This window comes from Micropterus dolomieu, linkage group LG06 (genome assembly GCF_021292245.1).
Source record: "Micropterus dolomieu isolate WLL.071019.BEF.003 ecotype Adirondacks linkage group LG06, ASM2129224v1, whole genome shotgun sequence".
In the NCBI taxonomy this organism is placed as follows: Eukaryota; Metazoa; Chordata; class Actinopteri; order Centrarchiformes; family Centrarchidae; genus Micropterus; species Micropterus dolomieu.
In genome coordinates this window covers 3685224-3706333 of record NC_060155.1, presented here as the reverse complement: position 1 = coordinate 3706333, position 21110 = coordinate 3685224, and the positions used below count along the sequence as shown (strand labels likewise).

Sequence of the window (21110 nt, the reverse complement as noted above, 5' to 3'; positions counted from 1 at the left end):
ACAAAACTAATTTGCAACTACAACATACAATTCTTGAAGGCTGTCGTAACCTGCCTAGGAGGTGGGAGACTTTGACTGTTTGTGAGATTTTGATTCAAGGCGGTTGGAATTTTGTCAGTGAAAGGTGTGACCAATATTCAGCCCTGACAAGCTTTTTTACATGATGAAGGGGAGATGTTGAAGAGATGAAACTGGAATGTTATGGACAAAAAAACCCCCAGCAGATAAAAATGGCATTTGTAAAAAGAAAACTTCTACAATATCTCAATATATTTGTTGATGAATAAAAGAAAGATTTTGTCTCTCCACGTTTTTGAAATTTATAAAAATATATTGAGGCCGTTTGCTAGAGATCAAGTAAAATGGTCAGCAATGGCAAGTTATTACACTAAAATGTTTTAAAACTTTTTTATCAACTGATGATTAAAACAAGACTGACATGTTGGTCTAAATGTTCATCAACTGAACGTTTTTGTCAACTGACAAAAAAAGTGTTAAAATAAGAATGAAGTTGAGTTACCATGTCTGAAAGTCACATGGACTTTTGATCTCAGGACTCAGACTAAATGTGGGTGATTAAATTAATAGCAATTTAAGAAGAGTACATTAAAACAATTGTCTGGTACTTTTTGCGCTGACTATTGTGACACATAAAGCTAAAAGTAAACCTTTGTAATAGCATACAGAGAGCAGTACTGGTTGTTTTATCCCTTTGAAACTCTAAAATGTAATGTAATCTCTTCGCTGAGGCAGAACAACATCAACATAACTTTGTTTTGTGGGGCTCTTTTTATTGTACACACAGCTGCTGTTTCCACTTTCCAGAAAATAACCCATCTGATAAAACTGATGAGTAGAAACAATGTCCAATGTGTCAACTAATCCTGTGAGATCAATAACTCTTAAAAGGGAAAATAATAGAGGAGGAAGGATGCTTTTGATGGTCCTAAAACATAAACCCTCAAAGTTGTTTACTAATTTTCAGACCATGTTCCTCAGCTGTAATCAGTCAAACTCCAACAAACAACACTCATACCAAATACTGATATTAAGGAACTTAATAATTATTAAGTAACTCATGCTCTGGTTGGGATTCATGCTCATCAGGCAAAACAATTGGAACCCTTGCTTTTTAAAAACACAAGCTAACATAAAACAAAAAGGAACATGACCTCTAGACGTACTCACACCTTGGCACTGGCCAAACTACTCTAGGATGCAGAAAACAGCCAGCAGACTCACAAATAAGGTCCTATAGAGAGAGGCAGTGTTCTCGCAAAACACGAGGCCCGCCGCCCGCCTCTCTTTTAAGTAGCCAGAGCCCAAGTTCCCCTCGAAGACGCTCTTCGGAGGGAGAGGAGAGAGAAGAAGCAGAGAAGATAAGAAGGCTGAAAAGAGGAAGGTGAGGCCCGTCTGCGCTACACAGATCAAACGCCAACAAAGAAAGCTCTTCAGACTAGAAAATACTGTGCAAGACAAGGCAGACTCCACTCTCTTCACTTAAAGGTGCAACGACAATCAACAGTTCAGTTACCGCAAACAAATGAGAGCACTGCTGAGAAAATTTATTTAGCAGCCGCAATTCTGGCCAACAAAGATTTTTCCCCCTCCAAGTCAAATCACTTTCAACAAGTTTATCCCAAACTCTGAGCTCTGGCTAGCAATTTTGGCCACAATCAGAATTGCTACTGTTTGTGAAACACAGTATTCAGTTCTGTTATTACATACATGCATGGGTGTGATCTAGATAGCATTGAACTTAACTAGCAATACCACTAACATGAGACAGAGGTAGAAATGATCAAAACTCTCATTTGTTTACAGTAATTATATAAAAACGTATCACTGTCAATATGAGACTCATGCTTTCCTCCCTTGTAATGCTTTCCAATCTAACGGATTGGATTTTTTTTAACAGAATGAATATCAATTTGAATGATCCTATATTCTTAATAAGCATTTTCATCCATGAAACTCTGTGTCTGCATTTACCCTGAGACTTAATCTACTGATACAGCTGCTGCACTAATGGTAACATTAACTAATTGTGACAGCAGTTAAATCAGCTTCCCAGCTCTCATTAACAGAAGAACAGGATCCTGCATTGAAGCGAATAACAATTTTAGCATATTAAATAGACTGAATGGAAATTTTAAAAAGCTAAAGCGCAAAACTTGAGACCGGATGAACACATTCAGAAATAATAACGTGCCTTTCTGTTTGAATGAAACAAAACAAATATTACAACAAACTATTACAACATAATTCACCATTATTTCATTTGTTAAAGTCTTCTTTCTACTGCACCTTCAAGATGAGATGGAGTGAAGAGCAGAAAAGAAGCTCAGAAAAGCAGATAAGTGACCGTGGCGAAGGTCAACACACCGAGTGAACTACGACCAACTAGGGCTGGGCGATATGGCCAAAAAGATTATCACGATAAAAAATGTCATATTTGATATCGATAATTATCACAATAAAGACATTAAGAAACCAGATGGTTAATGGTGGATTCACACTTGCCAAACAGTGGATCTCTTATCAAATCTGAGGTGGAACATTCAAAAACAATTAAGATAAAATGTTTTTTCATTTGTAATTTTGTTATTGAGGAAAGTTATATTGCAATAATTATTGTTATTGTTTAATTGCCCAGCCCGACGACCAACCAGCAAAAGCTGATTGGCATGAAAGTATTAACCAGACAGCAATGAAGTCAACAAACTACAGCTCCAACTTGTGCAAGACAAATTAAAAAACATATATAAATATATAAAGTTAGGCATGATAAAATAAAAATTATAAGAAACTCCATCAAAATGTTTAGTGTCTCATAATTCTGACTTAACATCAAGAAGTTCCTACTTTTATGTTTATCGTTACTAACTTTCCATATTGTTTTCTTTTTGCGGCAAAAATGGGCTTCAATAACAAAGCTGTACATTCGACAATGTTGTATTTATTGTGTGACATGTAAAATGCCGTGAGTCTGATTTATGATCAACAGCTCGTGAATGTCAGCCGCCACCCGTCTTTATGACAAGCTGCTTTCCCTAAAAAAACAGAGCATCTATAAATCACAACCGTTTTTTTTTTTGTTTGTTTTTTTTAATATCTATGTTATATTTGCTGACTCTAAGATGAAGCTGGAAATCATTACTGTAGGTGCACTCTGGGAAGTTCGACCAGACTGACTTACCGGCAAGTTTCTGGCCGAGTCCAGGAAGATGACGAGCAGCGCAGACGACAGGCCGTCGTTGGCTTGACCACGTTCAGCTTTGATGCTCATCAGTGCCTGTGAAGAAAAGAAATAAAGATACAGTTAAACAGTAAATGCTTCGTTTTTGGTAAATTTGATCCTCTGAGGCTTCATGTGGGAAGAATACATAGGTTTACAGGTTCAGGCAGGCTGGAGGTCAAATGTCCATCACAAGTTCCCCCAGAGTCAAAGACGACATCTTCAAATTGTTTAATAACTTCAATGAACTGCTCATTTCAAGCTGTTTCCATAAGTGTAGCAGTGGTACTGTACCTGGTCCAGCTTCTCAGGTGTGGGCAGCACAGACAACCACTCCAGTTTGAGGTGCAGCTTCCCCTTAGGCACCTCTTGCATTACAAACCACTGAGGACAAAGAAATATTCCTTATTAATATTGTAAGCATTAAACTTTCTCTAGACATATTTCCATCACATAGCATCAACAATTCTGACATGAGCTTTTTAGTGAGCATTTGTTTAGAGCTCCTGCACAACAGCAACAGGGTTCTTCAGTAATATGACATTTTCACAGATATAAACACCTATTTTTGCTTCTCTTTATCAGTGAATGTTACAACACAGCAATCCTTTCTATCCAGTATATATTGTGCTTTTTCTCCAGGCATTGATGTGATTTGTAGACATACACAGCAAAAGGTTTTTTTTATAAAGACAAAGATGCAATAAAGCTAATAAAGCTAAGAAGCCGTGGGTGATTATTTTGTCCTACAAAAATACAATTGATTGTCCTTTTACCTCATAATTTTATTTCATATTTAAGTCAAATTCCCTTATTTTAATAATAATAATAATAATAATAATAATAATACATAAGGTATGCTTTACTTTAACACTTTTTTTTCAGGGACCAAGAGGTCAGCTGTCACTCAAACCCTGAAAAAAGTGCAGTGGGGAAACACCAGAGTAAGGAGCAGATAGGATCAATGCTTTTGCTATATGAAAAAATGTCTACTGCACTTTAGTCTAAAATGGGGCTGACTGCTGAAGGCACTGAGAGGAGGTCAGAGATTCAGATTACCTCGTCAACCTTCTGTTCCTTCTGGATCTCGGCCATGTCGAGCACCAGACTGAAAAACATGTCACAAACAATACAAACGTTCACAGAGGGCCAACTCATCACACAGCAGTTTGGCTGCAGTGTCCCGACAGACTGTTTCTCACTCTGTGGTGAGTAAATGGGCTCTGGTGGAAATTAAAGTTGGACACACAACGCTGCACTCATTAAACACCGCTGTGAACTCTCTGTGAAAGCTCCACATCGCTTTCAGGGGCCTTTGATGAAAAACTTAAGGTAAATGGAGTGTAAAATCCTATTACATACACTGCAAACTCTTTCTGACAAATATGATTTGTATGAAAAACACAATTAACACAACACATAAAGTCCTCAGTTAATCCATGAACTACCAAATCTATATGTGCAGCTATGCTTATTGAAGTACACATTATTGTATGTAGTGTCAGTGCTTGTATGTACTGAACTTGAATTACTGTAAAGTGCTTTAGTGGGTCACAACTAACAATCATTAAATAACTAAAAAGGCAATATAGATAAATTATTTTCTCTAGTAATTAACTAAGGTGATGTCTCAAATGTCTTGTTTGGTCTGGACAACCCCTCCTAAACACAAAGATATTCAACAGGTAATAATGTTAAAAAGAAAAGCAGTAAATCTTTACATCTAAGGAGATAAGATATGAGGATGATTTGCATTTTTGGTCGATGTGTGACTTGAACGATTATCAAAATGATTATTGACAAGTAATCTGATTATTCAAGCAATCATTCAAACCCAGTCACACGAGTTAAAATAATTTGCAAAAAACTCAAAATCCATGACAGTTTTTGGCCTTATAAAGAGCCTTAACTCAAAAGATATTAAAACAATAACCATATATAGGCATCATTATAGTTTGTGTCTTTTGAGTTTAACAAAGGTCATCAGTAGAACAAAACAGAGGCGGCGGGGTAGGAAGGCTTCTAACAGGTTCTGGCAATAAGAAGTAGCTTTGTTGTATTAACAGAACCCGCACCATCCCAGGAAGTCGTCTTCATCAGGGTCTTCATCAAACAGCTCTATCTCCAGATTGGGTCCGCAGTTATCGTACACCAAGGCCTGAAAATAGGAAGAAACACATTAATATGACTTCATACACACTGAACCCAGGACAGGGGGAATACATGGGGGTTTTGGATCCACTTACTGTTGGTGCACACCTCCAAAGTGTTCAGACTGAACACTGAACTAACAGTGACTCCCCGTCTGTCTGCTACTTTCCTCTCGTTTTCCCATTTTCGACTTAGGCCTCGAGAAAGAATTTGCATCCACTTGCACTTTGCGCTTGATATGCGATTATGCCTTAATCTCGAGGTCAACATTTTACATCTTGACACATTCATCTGAGGCAAAGCAAGCGGTTAAGTTTCTCACAAAAAAATTTACATTTTCCTTGTCGACTTTCAGTGCAAAGATGAAAAAAAAAATGCAACTGTGCAAATGTACAATGCAACCTGAAAAAGTCTCATGGACTGACGGACAATAACAGTTATTCTTTGTGACAGATTTTGCTTGGGGTTAGAATTTGGTCACTTTGTTTAAAAAGTATAGACTTTGGTTTTATATTTTTCACTTATTCTCTATTTAGAGATTATTTAAAATCTCCAAATCAATCTCTGTGCCTTTTCTTAGCATGTGTATGTTGAGTATTGAGAGCGTTATGTGTAGGCCACGATTATTTGCCATAAATGGTACATTTAAGACTGCACAACGTGGAAAATGCCTTCATTGTGAAAATCACCTTTTTAAGAAACAAAGAGACAGTTTTCTGTCACAAAATAATAAAAATATATGATGCTAAGTAAATTACATAAATTGATAAAAATTCAAACTGAATAAAGAGGCTATTACAAATATTCCGCCCTAATATAGACAGAAATGTGGATTAGATCACAGGATACCTTCAGGAAACATTAGTCTTGCAAGCAGCTAACACTTCACCACAGTTGTAGGAAGGGTCTTTATTTATTTAGGTGAGATCCATGTGTGCAGTGTGTATCTTTTCATGCATGATGCCAAAATTAAAACAAAATAATAATGCCAAAATTAAAACTATATAAAATAAATTCCATAAACTCAAGTTTCCTCCCACTTAATCTCAGATTGATGCTGGCTGTCAAACCGTGTTGCTCACCTCGTAGACTTCGTTCCATTTTGGGTTTAGGTTTTCCTGGATGACTTTGCTCTTGAAGAGCTTGGTCCCGACATGGATGACTCCGTACGGGTCTGACTTTCCTTTCACCAGCCCTCCTAGGAACTTGTCTTTAGCCATCAGGTCCTGGGCCTCGATGAAGTGGATCCTCAGAACGCCCTGAGGAGAGAGACGAGTAACGGACAATGTAAGATGAGGATGAACCAGGAGAGGAGGGCGACGGGTCTTAAAGAAAACAGACTATCTCTGAAATCATTTTATATTTTAGAGTGCACAGACAAGTGAGGAATTTTCACAATAAATAAGTACAACTTGAAAAAGTACAAAATCTAATGAACAGTCTGAATGAAAATCAAGCAGGCCCCATATATAATCTAATCAAAGCTGCGATGTGAGTTAGCGTTACGATCATTTGAATTTGGGCAAGATGTAAAATAGTCTCTGTATAGGATCTGACAAAAGGGACATTCTTGTAGTGATTTACTACGAGGAGCAACTAAAGTCCAGGTGCAAAGACAGAAGGAAATCTTTTGGGTGGAGTTTTTCACTGCATTCACATTACAATGATAAAAGAAATGTGTACAGCAGAAAATCATCACATTAGAGAAGCTGTTTAGTATTTTTCATGACCAAACCACACGTTTTGATCACTCAACATATTGTTTTAAAACTGTAAGTAACTGTAAATGCACCTTGGGCATGGGGAAGCGTAGCTGGGCCATCTTGGCCTCTCCCACCAGAGGGATAGTGATGCGGTTGGGCAGGACCAGAGCGTTGTTGATGATGTCCTGGAGGATGTTGTCACACAAACCACTGAGAGCGATGGAGGAAGAATGGAGGGAGGTGAGGGAGAGGGTAGAAAGAGAGTAAAGGAGGGGGAAAACAAAGAATAACCTTAAAACATCAAAAAGAGTAACAATGTAATACATGGGGGAAAAAATGGAAGCCAAGGAGGTGCAGTTAGTACAAATTAAAATCCAGCTAAGACAGAAACATTAGACATTCTTCTAAATGGTCCTGTGTTGCCTCACAGTAAGAAGGTTGTGGGTTCAAACCCCGGTTACCCCAGCCTTTCTGTATGGAGTTTGTATGGAGTATGGAGTCAGCTGGGATTGGCTCCAGCGACCCTGTACGCAGGAAAAGCGGTTGACAATGGATGGATGGATAACAGGTTAGGACTGACTGATCCAAAAAGGAAATAACACTAAACCCTGGTGTTTATACAGAAACATACAGGAAACTGTAACAGTTTTTTGGTGTGTGAGAGTGAGTAGGATAGTCTTTGTGCATATCGTTTGGTTTATACCACACAAAGCACAAAGACGCACACACAATATTAATGGATGAGTACAGACAAGTCTTCTTTCGCCTCGTTTCCTCTAGAGGGCAACAGCAACCTGCATTAAAACCCAGCTGCATTGCTTTGCTACAAAAATAAATTACCCCTGAAAGAGCTGATCCTAGGTCAGCTTCACACCAGAATTTCATGTGAATGGTAAGTTTCATTGTAGAACTGCTGATTCCTGGTCTGCTCACTCACCAAACACATAATCATTTCCAGATAAAGCTTACCTCGGCTGTGTGTGCCACCTCAGGTTTCTCTGCTGTTTCAGGACAAAATGAAAATCATCACAGGGGAAATACTGAGTGTGAGGAGGGTGGGGCAAGAGCAGGTCTTCACCGCACGCGCACACACACACACACACACACACACACACACACACAGGTATTTTCCTACAAGCTTGTCGAGCAAGGAAAGCAACATTTCACAGGGCGGAGTCCTTTAGAAACCACAGAGTGTTTCTCTGCTGAAAACAAACAGTAAACCAACTGAAAAAAAAGCAACAGGTCAATATGGAGAAGTAACAATGCAGTTAGCAGCGTGGTGACAGTGCTCTGCAGGACAGGGTGTTCGCCAGAGCCAGGTTGTGTATCAGGTTTTGTTGTTGTTCTTGAATGTATAGTCTGGGCTATTTTATACAAAATCTATTTATAAAAAACAGCCTGTTGTATCTCTTATATCTCAACAACTCTTCAACGGTGTGCCATGAAGTCCATTCCCCTGGCTTCTCCTCTAGCGCCACCATAAGGTTCACATTTGTAGTCCTGAGTGAAATGCCAACTATTTGACCAAGTGCCATTAAATTTGGTACTGATATTCATGTTCCCCCAATGATACATTGTAACTGTCCCTTCACTATCCATCTAGTGCAATCCAAATACCTGTATTTTGTGCTAATTAGCCAATGTCAGCATGCTTAAGATGGTGAACATGGTAAATATTGAACCTGCCTAACATCAGAATGTTAGTAATGTTTCTGCAAGCATGTTAGCATTGTGACATTAGCATTAAGCTCAAAGCATCGCTGTGCTGTCTCCTCCAGGCTAGCCTCTGTTGGAGTGAAATGCACAACATGATGTGATGTGGTTACACTTTTTACGGCTGTCCATCCCAAATGTCAATGTGGATTTAAATGTGGTTTTCTTAATTCTGGAACATCTCGTTAGCTCTCTAGTGAGGCCTCAAAAGCTCTCATAATCATCTCGGACGTTTTAGCAATTTAACCCACCATGCAAAGCATTTGATTATATAATTACAAAAACACTGCATCCGTCAGCATTGATGTAGTCAAATCTAAAGTTTTTTTGTTGCTGCTGTGTATTCCTCGATGTTGATGCTAAACTAAAAGAAGTCCTGTCTGGAAAAGCTTCCATACCAAATCCACCCAACATCACATCTCTGTCTGCAGCGGTTCTCCTGTCATAAGCACGTTACTATAAATATCAACACTTAGTGGGGAAAATAAATCCATTCTGTGATCTGGTGGTTAATGTAATGGTTTCAGCAGCAGAGCCTGAGAGACTGCTCAGGCTCTGTGTCCACTGGGAACTTCTCTTCAAAGCACCGGCTTCATTTTGTCATTATACCGAGCAGGAAGGATGTGCTTCTACACCGAGTGCTCGGCATGTTTTTAGTTCTCCTACTGTCGAGGGTTTGAAGTAATCAGATGTGATATTTTCTCACAAGGGCCCACTAAAAGTCCAAAAGTAATTTGTAATTTCTAGTAAGGGTCTTTAGTTATGTTTCTATTAAAATTCTGTCAGATTTTAAGTGAAATATCAGGAATTTTCAGTCAGTGTAAATCAGTGTGTATTTCCATCATCTAATGTACCTTTATGCAAACATATTTTAGTAGACATGACAGAATTACTCTTTTAGGTGATGCTTCTGTCCAGTGTCATGGACACATAGCTGGATATGTCATAGTGGGAATTGAATCTGGCTAGAATTAAGCATTCAACACACAGGGTGAAAAGAGGAGCTGCAGCAATGTGCAGTATGACAAAAAATATGGTGTTTTTTGAAAATGAAGCCATGTAAATGTGTTCTGGTACAACTTCTAAATAAAATGATGAACCTGAAAATGAGGCTGAAATCTGTGGGTAAAAAGTAAACTACTTACTTTAAGAATGTAATACAATATGGTGTTGATGAGTGAGTCACAGAGAGAAACTAATAAAACATCTTTCATGCTGGTACTATATATAATTTAAATTCAGCCACTCATCCACTCATTTCAGAGGCCCCATAATGTGGCTAACGTTTGCATTGGAAAGCAGATTTCAGTTAAAGCCTGTGCACATAAACCATAAAAATATTTCCGTACAGTCAAATAGAAAGTTGGAATATTCCCACAAAGCACTGCCAGATGAATATATGGAAATAAAAGTTTACACCGCATTAGAAAATAACAATGATGTCGAATGCTAACCGATGTAAAATGCACTGCTCATTATGTCTTCATTAGGAAGGAAATAATGAATAAAACGGTGACCTCTGAAGTGGTCAACTTTAACTTGTGTGCGTATATTATGCGTGATACATACAGTACGTCCACATGGAGACAAAATAGACACAGTTATCACATCATGTCTCTATTACACACACACACACACACACACACACACACACACCCTGCTAGGTCCCAGAGAAGCTGTTTGAAGCCACCTGGTCATGATTATCAAAATAATGTGTGTTCAGGATGGGGCTCAGTTCTTAACAACAGAGGGAACTGATCAGCCTAATCAAAATCAATGGATGCACAGACCAACTAATTACACACAGACATGCAAATGCAGACCTGTAATTTCAAGACAGAAACATTGAACACACACACACACACACACACACACACACACACACACACACACACACACACACACGGTGACAAGACTCTCCACAACATTACACGCAGGTACTTACTTAATACCGGGAATGTCCAGCATGTTTGTGAGTCCTGTCCAATTGATGTCCAGCAACTGAAAGAGAGAGAAAAAAATAAGATTGAGAAAAAAGACAAAACAAAAGAAAGACAAAAATGATTTTCTGATTATCCCTACTCTGACATACTGCTCCTCCTGTTAATGAAAAGCACACTTTTTTTAAAGTTCAGAGTTGCCTTAAAGACATTTGTTCCCACGACAGTTCAGTTTTTAAAGGCGACAATCAGTTGCATTTTACCCAGGCATTTCATGCAGCAACAATTATTTACAAAAAGTTGTTTTAATAAAAATCTATTAAAAGATTTACAGAAATTCTCTGACAAGCTTATGTTTGCCTTATGAGGATTTGTGAGAAGAATTCAAACCTTTACTACCTATTTAATGATGGAAATTTCTCCCTGACAGCAGCTTAGGTTTAATAATATCTATGAAAAATGGGTAACGGGTAAAACGTTTTTTAGAGCAATGTTCTGCCATTAATATAGTCAAAATGATTAAATAAACTGAAAGTTGGAACTAAATATTGGCAATTAATCTAACTGAATCAATATGATTCAAAAGAAAATTTCCAACTACAGCAGAAACTTAAAAATAAATGAAAGTTTTGGTGTGGAACAATACCACGGTGGTTTCCCAGCACCGTGCTCTTCTTCTACACATTATCAGCTCCTCACTGATGGCGTCATTGTCAGCAGAGCAACTCTAATTCTATCGACTTGATCATTAATTCAGAGAGGCAAAGTGAGTTAGCCTTCATACAGACAGGAAGTAAGGTACTGTGTCTACCTGTCTTTGGAAATTACTTCAACAAATAAACAGCAGATGCTAGAGAAGTGAAGTAAGACACAAAATGTGCAAACAGCTTTTGATTACCACCAAAAGAAGTGGAATGTTGATCCGCTGATGGACCGTTACGCAAAGAATTCCACAGACAGAAAAGAGCATTCACTCCAGTAAAAAAAAAAAAAAAAAAAAAAAAAAAATTGTATATATATATATATATATATATATATATATACACACACACACACACATCTCCAAATAGTACTTGCAATACACATACTGGGAGCAACTTGAGGTTCAGTGTCTTGCTCAAGGACACTCTCAACCTACAGACAGGAGGGGCCAGGGATCGACAACCAGCTCTCCCACTTGAGCTACAATGATGGCCTGACTGACATTTGAAAGTTTAAAAAAATCAGGAATATTAGCAGTTGAAAAATACACTTATCAGTGCAAGCTTATTTTTACAATCTTCACTAGAGATGGCAAAATTGTGAATAAAGATACGGTTGTTTGCCGACATTGTAAAATGCAACAGCAGCAAATCTGAGGAGTCGTTAGCTTGTCACCCATATGAGGCAGTGGATGCACAGCAATGAGCCTTGTCAGTTCTTCTTAGATTAAGTTACGTGGATTTGCTTTTGAATTCATTTGAAAGCACTAACTGTCAGCTCTCCTCCATTTGAACTTGATTTTTGGAAAAAGTGACAGTCCTAATATGTGTGGCTGTGCACATGCCTTCATACCAACAATGAGTCCACAACCTTTTGGTGCGACTAAAACGAAAAAGATAAATAGAAATCAAATCCATTAGGCTGTCAGAAAGAATGCAGGCAGATTACCACAATCCCATAAAAATATTGAACTATGAAGGGTGTTGATAAAGGACAGACCCCTTGAATTCACCGCAACAGTGCTTTTACCATTTCAGGTTTTCAAGATGAGCTGTTAATATTGACCTTTCAAAGACTGTCACTGGGCCACAGAACGGACTAAACAGCACGAAGAGATGCAATAATAATCCTCAGAGGAGAAGATCCACGCATGTTTCTCATACGCAGCAGTTTTAATTAACACAGTTATGAGGCTTTTATATACTTCACCTTTAAACTGGGTTACCTGTGGAACCAGATTATGAGGAGAAGTCACATATCAAGCATTATTATCAGTTCGTCAGACAGGAATGTCCAACAGTCACTGCAGTAATAAGCAAGGCTGAATCACAGCAACACACACACCTGACACACCCTGCTCTCTGATCAATGAATGTCATGGTTACTGCTGCTTTCATACCAGATAACAATGGTACTAACAACTTCATTGTAGTACAAACAGTACAGGCGACAATGATTAGCATTAGTTCTGTTATAGCTGTACCTAGGAGTCGCAGAAGCCCATTTAACAGCAGTGGTGATAATATTAGGATATTAGGAGTAGTAGCATGGGTAGCGTTAGTACATAATATGGTGTTCTATGAACAAGGTCATTAATATGTTGCTATAACAGCCTAGTGCAGATCATGAAAAACAGCCCAAACCAAGTACACATAGTATGTGAACGGGGGTGTCCATGACAGTGAAACTTCTAGGAGAAGCAAGGGTTGAAGACACGGGTAAATTCTTCTATCAGGGTATGATTGGGAGGTAAGTTGACATTTAATACATTGATTAGATCTGACATGCGGTTTTGCATGCACTTCCCGGGCCGCCACAAATAAATTAATGTATGGGAAACACTGTATTGTAATATATCACATACTGTGATATGTCAAGGTATATGTAATGTGATACAGCAACAGTGCAAGGAATATTATGGTAATTGTATATTTTATTCAAAAAAAAGATACTGAAAAACCTGTTACTAGATAAAACCACAAAACTGGAGTGTCCGTTTTTTTGTCTAATGCAGAGAATACTTTGACAAACTGCCGGACTTTCATCTCAAAAGACGCAAAAAAATCCTGTGAATCCAAGGTCACCAAAACACAACCCTACTCACATTAACAACATAACCCACAATGGCCTGCTTCTTTGGTAGTAACAGAACAGCAAAATGTCATCATGTGTACCTGATGACATTTTGCGATGACTTGAAACGCTGTACTCTTGTTAAATGAAAACCGTTTCTGAAAGCGAGACACTGCTCAACCCCAGAAGTAGCTAAAGAACTCAGAGTTGAAGCAGCAGTAATGGCAGTGGCATTAGCATTAGTAGCATCAAAGCTAGCACTATCAGTAGTTGCAGAGGTAGTGAAGTGATTGTAACAGTAGTAGAAGCAGAACTAACAGTAGTCACAGTAGTTTAAAATTAATCCTGGTAGTAGTTGACGTATTAAGTGCAGCTACAGCTCTTTAAGTTCTAGCAGCAGCAGTTGTAGCAACACAGGCTGTAGAAAAACGTGGGCATCACATCCGTAATGAAGACCGGAGTTTGGGTTTACTGGTTGCTACGCTCTTTTGTCAGAGCATGAACGCAAAAATCTCGATAATTTTCGAAACAGGGTGTAGTCTGGATGGAGCTGAGGCGTGGCAAGCAAGCAGGAGCTACCAGGCCTGAGTGAGGCAGGCTGAGACAGAGAGACTCTTTGTCTCGATAATCAGGACAATTTGATTTTCAGAGAGTAAACAAATCAATCAGCACACAGAAGCAGAAATATCTATTTCAGACTGCGAAGCAGCCCCAGACTGGAGCGTTGACTGCTGGTCAGTGTTCAATCATCATCACACAAACTGTACCGTCACAAGACAATCACCAGACTCATGTTGGGAAGGCACCCAGCTCAAAATAACTCCAGTTCACTCACCATAAAAGGAGTGTGCCAGTTGTCCGAGTTAACATATATGTGTGCGAGTAAGAGCCAGAGGGAGGAGTGTGTGTATGTGTGTGTCAGAGAGTCACCACAAAGTTGAAAAAGGTTATGAAAGAGGCTTAAAATGTCAAATGCTGGAAGCCGTTATTACGGCTGAAGCAGATGAAGGGCGATGAGGAAACTGCTGAAATGCCTCTGCATGTATTCAGAGCATCTGTACATGGACACACACGTGCACACACAGATGAGGAACATGTGGATAGAACAACTTATTTAGACATCATTCCAAAAATAATCTTGTTGATGAGCTTGTGTCCCTGTTGTCTGTCCAGAAAAATTAAATACAGAAAACAAGAGCTTTAACTAGTCGAGTTTGCACTTACATCATCCGGTCAGCATGAAAGCACGGCAGCTCAGCTTGTCTGAGAGCTGCACAAAACTGTGTGAATGTTCACATGTCAGTCAAATTTCCTCTGTGAGTCAAATCTACAGGAAACACATGGGGGACTTACAAGGGACAAATTGACAAAAAATATGTTCTGCATGGGCCGAGACCTTTCTAAGAGACCTTAACTTTTAATCCATTGTACGGATCAAGGATCCTAAAGCAGGATCCTACCCATAATGTAACTCTATCTTTATATTATATCCTTCCTTCCTGGTAGATGTCCACTCAGCTTGTAAAAGAAAGGCTTCTAGTTATACATTCGTGGTCCCCCAGCCCAAGCTCAGATACTGATGTTATTAAGCTTCACTCTCCAATTTCATCCAGAGCCACAGAAGACTCTATTCATCTGTTTCCATAGGCTGGTTAGTGCTTACTATGATCAGAAAACTGATCTTTATGGGTGAAATTGAGTTTCTCTTTAATCCTTATGTGAGACTCTGTCTCTGCCTGTGTGTTAGGCTAATTAAATGTACAGTATATGTGTCCATGTGACTTCACTGGCATGTGTTTTTCTGTGTGTGTGCAGCACAGTGAAGTGGGCGCACGTCTTTCAGTGGCCTAGTTAGTGCTCTAGATGCATACCACTGTGTGGACCACAATGCATTCCTGCCAGGCTAGCACAGGAAGAGAATGAAAGCAGCTGGGGGATTTCACAGAACAAATCATGTAAGAAAACAACGACCGTTACAGAAAAATAATGGTTCAAGATATAATAATGTTTTCAATTAATTTACCATAACGCAAAATGTGTGTGGAACTATGGAGGTTGCTACATTTCATTCATTTTATCACCAAACCTGGTTCAAGTGTTGGCCGTCCTTTGCTGCTAGGTGTTCTGTGGGTGCTACACTATGGGTATTGCTCCAGACTGAAACGACATTTCTAGCTGTCTGGAGCAGATATGCTGCTAATGCAATATCCTAAAGGACTTGTTGATTTACGTACTGTCGGGCTAACTGTTGTGCATTTTACTATTTTTACTTTTACTCTTGTGGACTTTGTGGATGTTTACTGCATTATCACCATGTTGTAGTCCATGTTGATCTTTCACTGGTGTTACTTTGTTTCCTCTTGTCATGAAGCACAATGTAGCTAACTTGGCAACTAGTCTAAACGTTTGCGAGTCCAGTTTCCTCGTCACTGTACTAACTCATTTTTACATTTCCTTTTGTCTTATTCGTGTTCATGGAATGTCATTGTTTTCTGATTTGTTATAGGTATTTGTTGTCTACAACAGTTTTACGGTTGCTTCAAGTAAAAACTTCAAAGGCAACCCGTTATCTTCAACCATTAATGCAAGTGGGTTTAGTTGCTGCATAGCTGGGCACCTACATGCAGAGTGAGGGCAGAATAATGTGTCATCTACAGCGTCAGTGAATTCTGGTGGCCAACAAAAAAAAAAAATGGCTGATTTAAAGCTATTTAGTCATTCTTGCTGCGTCAATATGAAGTGTGTTTGCAGAGGCCTTTGAGCCCCAAGCACTGAACATGAAAGAGATATAAACCACACATCCTTTCTGATTATTTGCTTGTTCTGGAGCTTTCAGCTGCATCTTAAGATCACCGGATGAAGACCACAGTGAGATGAGAAGAGTTTGCTCAGAAATCTTCATTACAATTGATCCATTCAGTGATGTTGAAAAAAAAAAAAAATTCACACATTCAAACGCCACCTGCCGATGAAGACTATGAGATTAAGCTGAAAGCCCTGGAAAATGGTAGTAAATATTTATAACTTGAGTCAAGATTATTTTGTTCTACTACTATTTGCAAGAATAACAATTAACTGCCATACTAAATGTCAAGTGCAACAAGGACAAAATGCACTGATACAAATAATCAAATGTCTAATTACAATTGAAAGTATGAACAGACAGAGTTCACATGAAACCAAAGCAGCACTTTATTCAATCTTCCTTGTACTAAATGAACCTGACTTGACCACATTCTTCTTTCAAAGAGAAAGCACTCAATGGCACAGATGTACTAATAATACATACTAGATAAAACCAAACAATCGGTGGTATGTGAAACTAATTACATCAATAAAACAATGCACCATGGTTACCAGTCAGCTCAGGACAATTAAAGTTATCTCGACAACATTCAACAGCAAACGTGGGCACCAAACTCTGTGTATAGTCCAACAGAGTAAAATTACAGTATGGACAATCAGGATGACAAAATCATAGAGAGACTGTAAGCATATATGAAGAACAGAGAGCACGTCAAACTCAGCTGTCAGCTTGCAGCTAGACAACCAGCCAGAACAAGACTGTGGACCACAGGCAGGAACAGGATGGGGAAGTACCACAAGCAACCAAACCAAACACCAGTAACGTTCTGCTGTGGTTGATGAGTTGGTCTATTGTGGCAGCACTGTGACAGATAACCAACCAACAGAGGATCTTTCCCACTCCTGGACAGCATGATGATACACACGGTGAGACGACAGAGATGTCAACCAGGTACATATTATAGCAGAGGGGTGCATTTCCATTTTGAGTAGGTTATTAGGTCTTATTTCACCATTAAAAATTCATTCTACACGTTATTGTAGTGTTTTGTTGTTTACTACTTGAATGTGCTCACCTCGCTTTTCCCTTCAGTTCTTTTTTCGCCACACTCGTACACACATACCTACACTTCTGGTCTCTTACTGCAAACACACCGGCTTGTCCCTCCTCTTCCTGTTTCTCTCTCCCTGTATGTGTCTGCACTGCTGACTTTCTCCAACAGCACTATGTATTATAAAGTTGCTGAAAAGACACAGAGGCTTGTTAATGACCTGGCCGAATGAATGACATCAGCACTGGAGCGTTCACTGTTGTTTTAGCTGGCCCGTGCTTGTAAAATATCCACCGTGTCCGCATCTTGTAAAGTAATACCAGACAACATCTCTCTCTGTGTTTCTCTGCAAAACTCTAAAATGTGTAGCCAAACATACTTTGGTGGCTGTTAACATACCTTATATGTGGGAAACACTGCTTGAACACAGAAATTTTATTTGAAAAGCCTGATGACAGCACACCAAGAAACAAATCGCCAGTAGTGATGTCATGAACGACGACGCCTAAAAACCAGTTCATCTGTGAACTCCACCCAGATGTAGGAGATAGAAATGAACGCATCTTTACTAAATGTCCGGTGGTGCAGGAGGTAGAAAGCTACACTTGAGCCAGACCAAATTGAGACATATTTTCCTTTCTCTTCTTTTTTTGATTATGTATGCTCTATCTTAGCAAAGACCTGCTTGAGTTCTCCATACCTTGCATAACAGTTGATGATGATGATAAGAGAAAAAGATAGTGTCACTGCTGTCGTAACTCTTTCGTCTATTTTCAGGCTGAACAATTTCACATCTCTGTTCAAGGCTTTTGATGGTGATTCTTTTTTTATGCGGGTACCAATATCAAAGCCTGAATCTGGAAGATCAAATTTGCTGAGGCACAGGAAGGAAGACAAACAGAAGGAATGCACTGATAAAGGCAGACGGGGACTGGGCAGCATTCAGAAAGCCTGGAGTGGACACTGGTTTAGTGAAACTGTTTAGTACAAGCAGTATCATAATCAAGAAAATCCATGCAGTATCTGTCAATGCTCAAGTGATGGATGGCCAAAGTTACTGTAGCACATTTCTGTAAGTTATTAGATTAAACTATGTAAAAATCTTCATTGAATAACCTTTTTAAACTAGTGTTGTGCATTCCACTGCATATTTTTGTTCAGGCTTTTCTCTCATGTTTGCAAAGCCTTTTAAAATTTCAGCGATGGCGCTTGGTCGCCCTCCTTTAATCAGTACTCTGGAGTTTTGCCAAAGTATCTAAGTAGGTATTATATAGAGCTTATTATTAATCTGTTTTCATTGGAAAAAAAAAAACTTTATAAAAGGGATTGAATTCCAGGTGAAAATTGGATTATCAAAAGAACCTTTGCAGTGCAAATATTCAGTAGTTTAGATACTACAACTGATATCGGTGTAGAGGGAAATTCCTTGTTGTAGAGGAGATACTCTGCATAGTCACAGTCATAGGAGGAGGTCAAAGGTCGATGTACTCACCGGCTTCTTGAGGAAAAAGATGGACAGGGCTCCGATCAGCGGCATGTCCCCCAGCAGAGGCTCCATCACCACTCTCATCGTCCCATGAAGCTGGACAGAGGATAAGAAACATGAATCAGTGACATGACTCTCTGTGATGTGTCTGCTGGACATATGTCATTGCACGTCATTAAAACCTGTTTCTGTTCATCGTCGCTTTCATTCAATGTGCAGCGTTCTTTTATTTCACAATTAGGGCCCTTTCACACCTACTCCGCACCAAGGTGCGAACCAAAGTTCATGTTTTGATATATTCGGTTGGTTATTGGTTTGGTTTCACATTAAAGAACTTTACATTACAGATTTGCGTCCTGTCGTCATCATCTGTGTACACTGATTGGACTGTTAACGGACATCAGCGTGTTGTAAGTTCAGCAGGTAGCTTTGATAAGAATGAATGAATGAGGAATGAACAGATGCATATTGTGACCACTATATTATATAATTATGCATTACTCTACTACCTGCAGCACCAACTATACTCGAGGCTAGTTCAAATTCGCTAAATGAACGTAGTGTGAACATTAAATTGTTGCCTGTAGTAAAGGGGAGAAGACTACGATCAATCCTTCTGCACCTCCGTTTGGGGAGGGATCAACGAGATGGGTGGACATTTGCTTCCATAGTGTCTGTCATGTCCAAAGATGTGCTGTCACGAGAGATTTATAACTGTGTCCTTATTTCAGTGCACCTCTCCGTGCATGTTTGTTTCCGGTTTACAATATGGAATAAAATAAACAAACAACTAGTGCCCCAGTGTTAGGTTGCTATTGTACACATACTGGTGTCACTTGTATTTCTGTTGATGCTCCATCCTCGTCTTTCTTGTTTGGTAACATTAACCTCATTTTATAATGCAATTTGGAACACATTTGCCTGGTCCCACTGATGTCAGACTGTGAAATGCTGGCATTACAAAACCTTTGTGCTGATAAGAGTCATGAGGAGAGAAAAGCTGGGCTTAAACCATCTGAGAATGAAAAAGTGATGATGAAAGGAGAGGCAAAGAACGATGCAGGTCAAAGCTTTTTCATGTTAAACTGAAGTTGCAGATGTGGCTGATCATTTTCAAGCAACAACTGAATGTTTCCCCTCAGAGCTTTTCATTATTAGGGACGCTGCTTTCTCAGCGGCTGCAGTGACTCAAACCTCAGATATGCAGACTGCCTGTTTGCCACACCAAATTTGGTCGTAGCTCTCTGTGAGTAATCAAATACCAACATTTTGCTCATTAAACTGGGCGCAGTGGAAAGATTCAAGATAGCTTTTTGTTTATCCCGCCGCCCTGCTGTAAACCACTCCTGCCTGAAAGTGGACGTATTATAAATCATGTGCAGCAGATGATCCTGTGTCAGGATCCATCTAACCAGAAGCTCTCCTCTCAGTAACTGATGTAGTCTGACGGTTGAAGAGAAGAAAATTCTGAGCCCATAAAAGCTGACAAGCAGCCCGGCACTGCAGATATAAAACTGAAGCCATACACAAAGACAAATATTCACTTTTCCTGGTAAACTCTGCCGTTCCTCTCTGTAAATCTTTTCAACTCTTCTCTCCGAACAGCAAATATGGCCTGATCATCTGCAAACAGTCGAGCGGATAATGTCTTTATCAGTCCTGTGTCAGCACATTATGTAAAACCTTATGTCTCTGGAGAGGTCACGGGTTACACACAGGTCATGGTCAAAGTATGGAGGCTCCCACCAATAAAGGTCCACATCCGTCTGAAAGTCCTGCTTCTGTTTTATCCTCTATAGTCTAATAAAATGAATATGGTTGTCTTTCTTTCCATTGATGTTATTAATGTATATTCTACTGCTGAAGCACTATGTCAGTTAATCTACAGTATTCGCCAATTTCCAGAAAACTGTTATATCGTTTCAGTCATGTCACAAGGACATTTTCCACAAATTCACTGGTTTCAGCATCTAAAATCGGAAACATTTGCTGCTCATCTGTTTTATATCGCTGTTAACTGAATATCCTTGAGTTTTAGAGCTTTAGAGTTTTAATTGATCAGACAAATAATTTGAAGACAACCTCTTTGACTCTCGGAACTTGTGACGGACATCTTTCACAATTTTTGGACATTTTATAGACTTAACAGTAAATTAAGTGACTAATGACATGTTATTGATAATGAACATAATCATTATAGCTTTCTAATATCATAAATTCACTTACAGTGTAATTACCTTTTCA

The 21110-nt window shown here is 39.1% G+C and overlaps 1 protein-coding gene across 3 annotated transcripts in view; it reads right to left on the bottom strand.

The window, feature by feature from the left end:
• LOC123971937 (extended synaptotagmin-2-like) overlaps positions 1-21110 on the bottom strand; it is a 57598-nt gene that overhangs the window by 12593 nt on the left and 23895 nt on the right. For all 3 annotated transcript variants that reach the window (XM_046051036.1, XM_046051038.1, XM_046051037.1), the window contains 8 exons: positions 18873-18962; positions 10754-10809; positions 7182-7302; positions 6472-6648; positions 5314-5396; positions 4298-4346; positions 3533-3622; positions 3200-3295 (listed from right to left, as the gene is read on the bottom strand). In XM_046051036.1, the coding sequence (XP_045906992.1) occupies positions 3200-3295; positions 3533-3622; positions 4298-4346; positions 5314-5396; positions 6472-6648; positions 7182-7302; positions 10754-10809; positions 18873-18962 (762 nt within the window). The remainder of the gene's footprint in view (positions 1-3199; positions 3296-3532; positions 3623-4297; positions 4347-5313; positions 5397-6471; positions 6649-7181; positions 7303-10753; positions 10810-18872; positions 18963-21110) is intronic.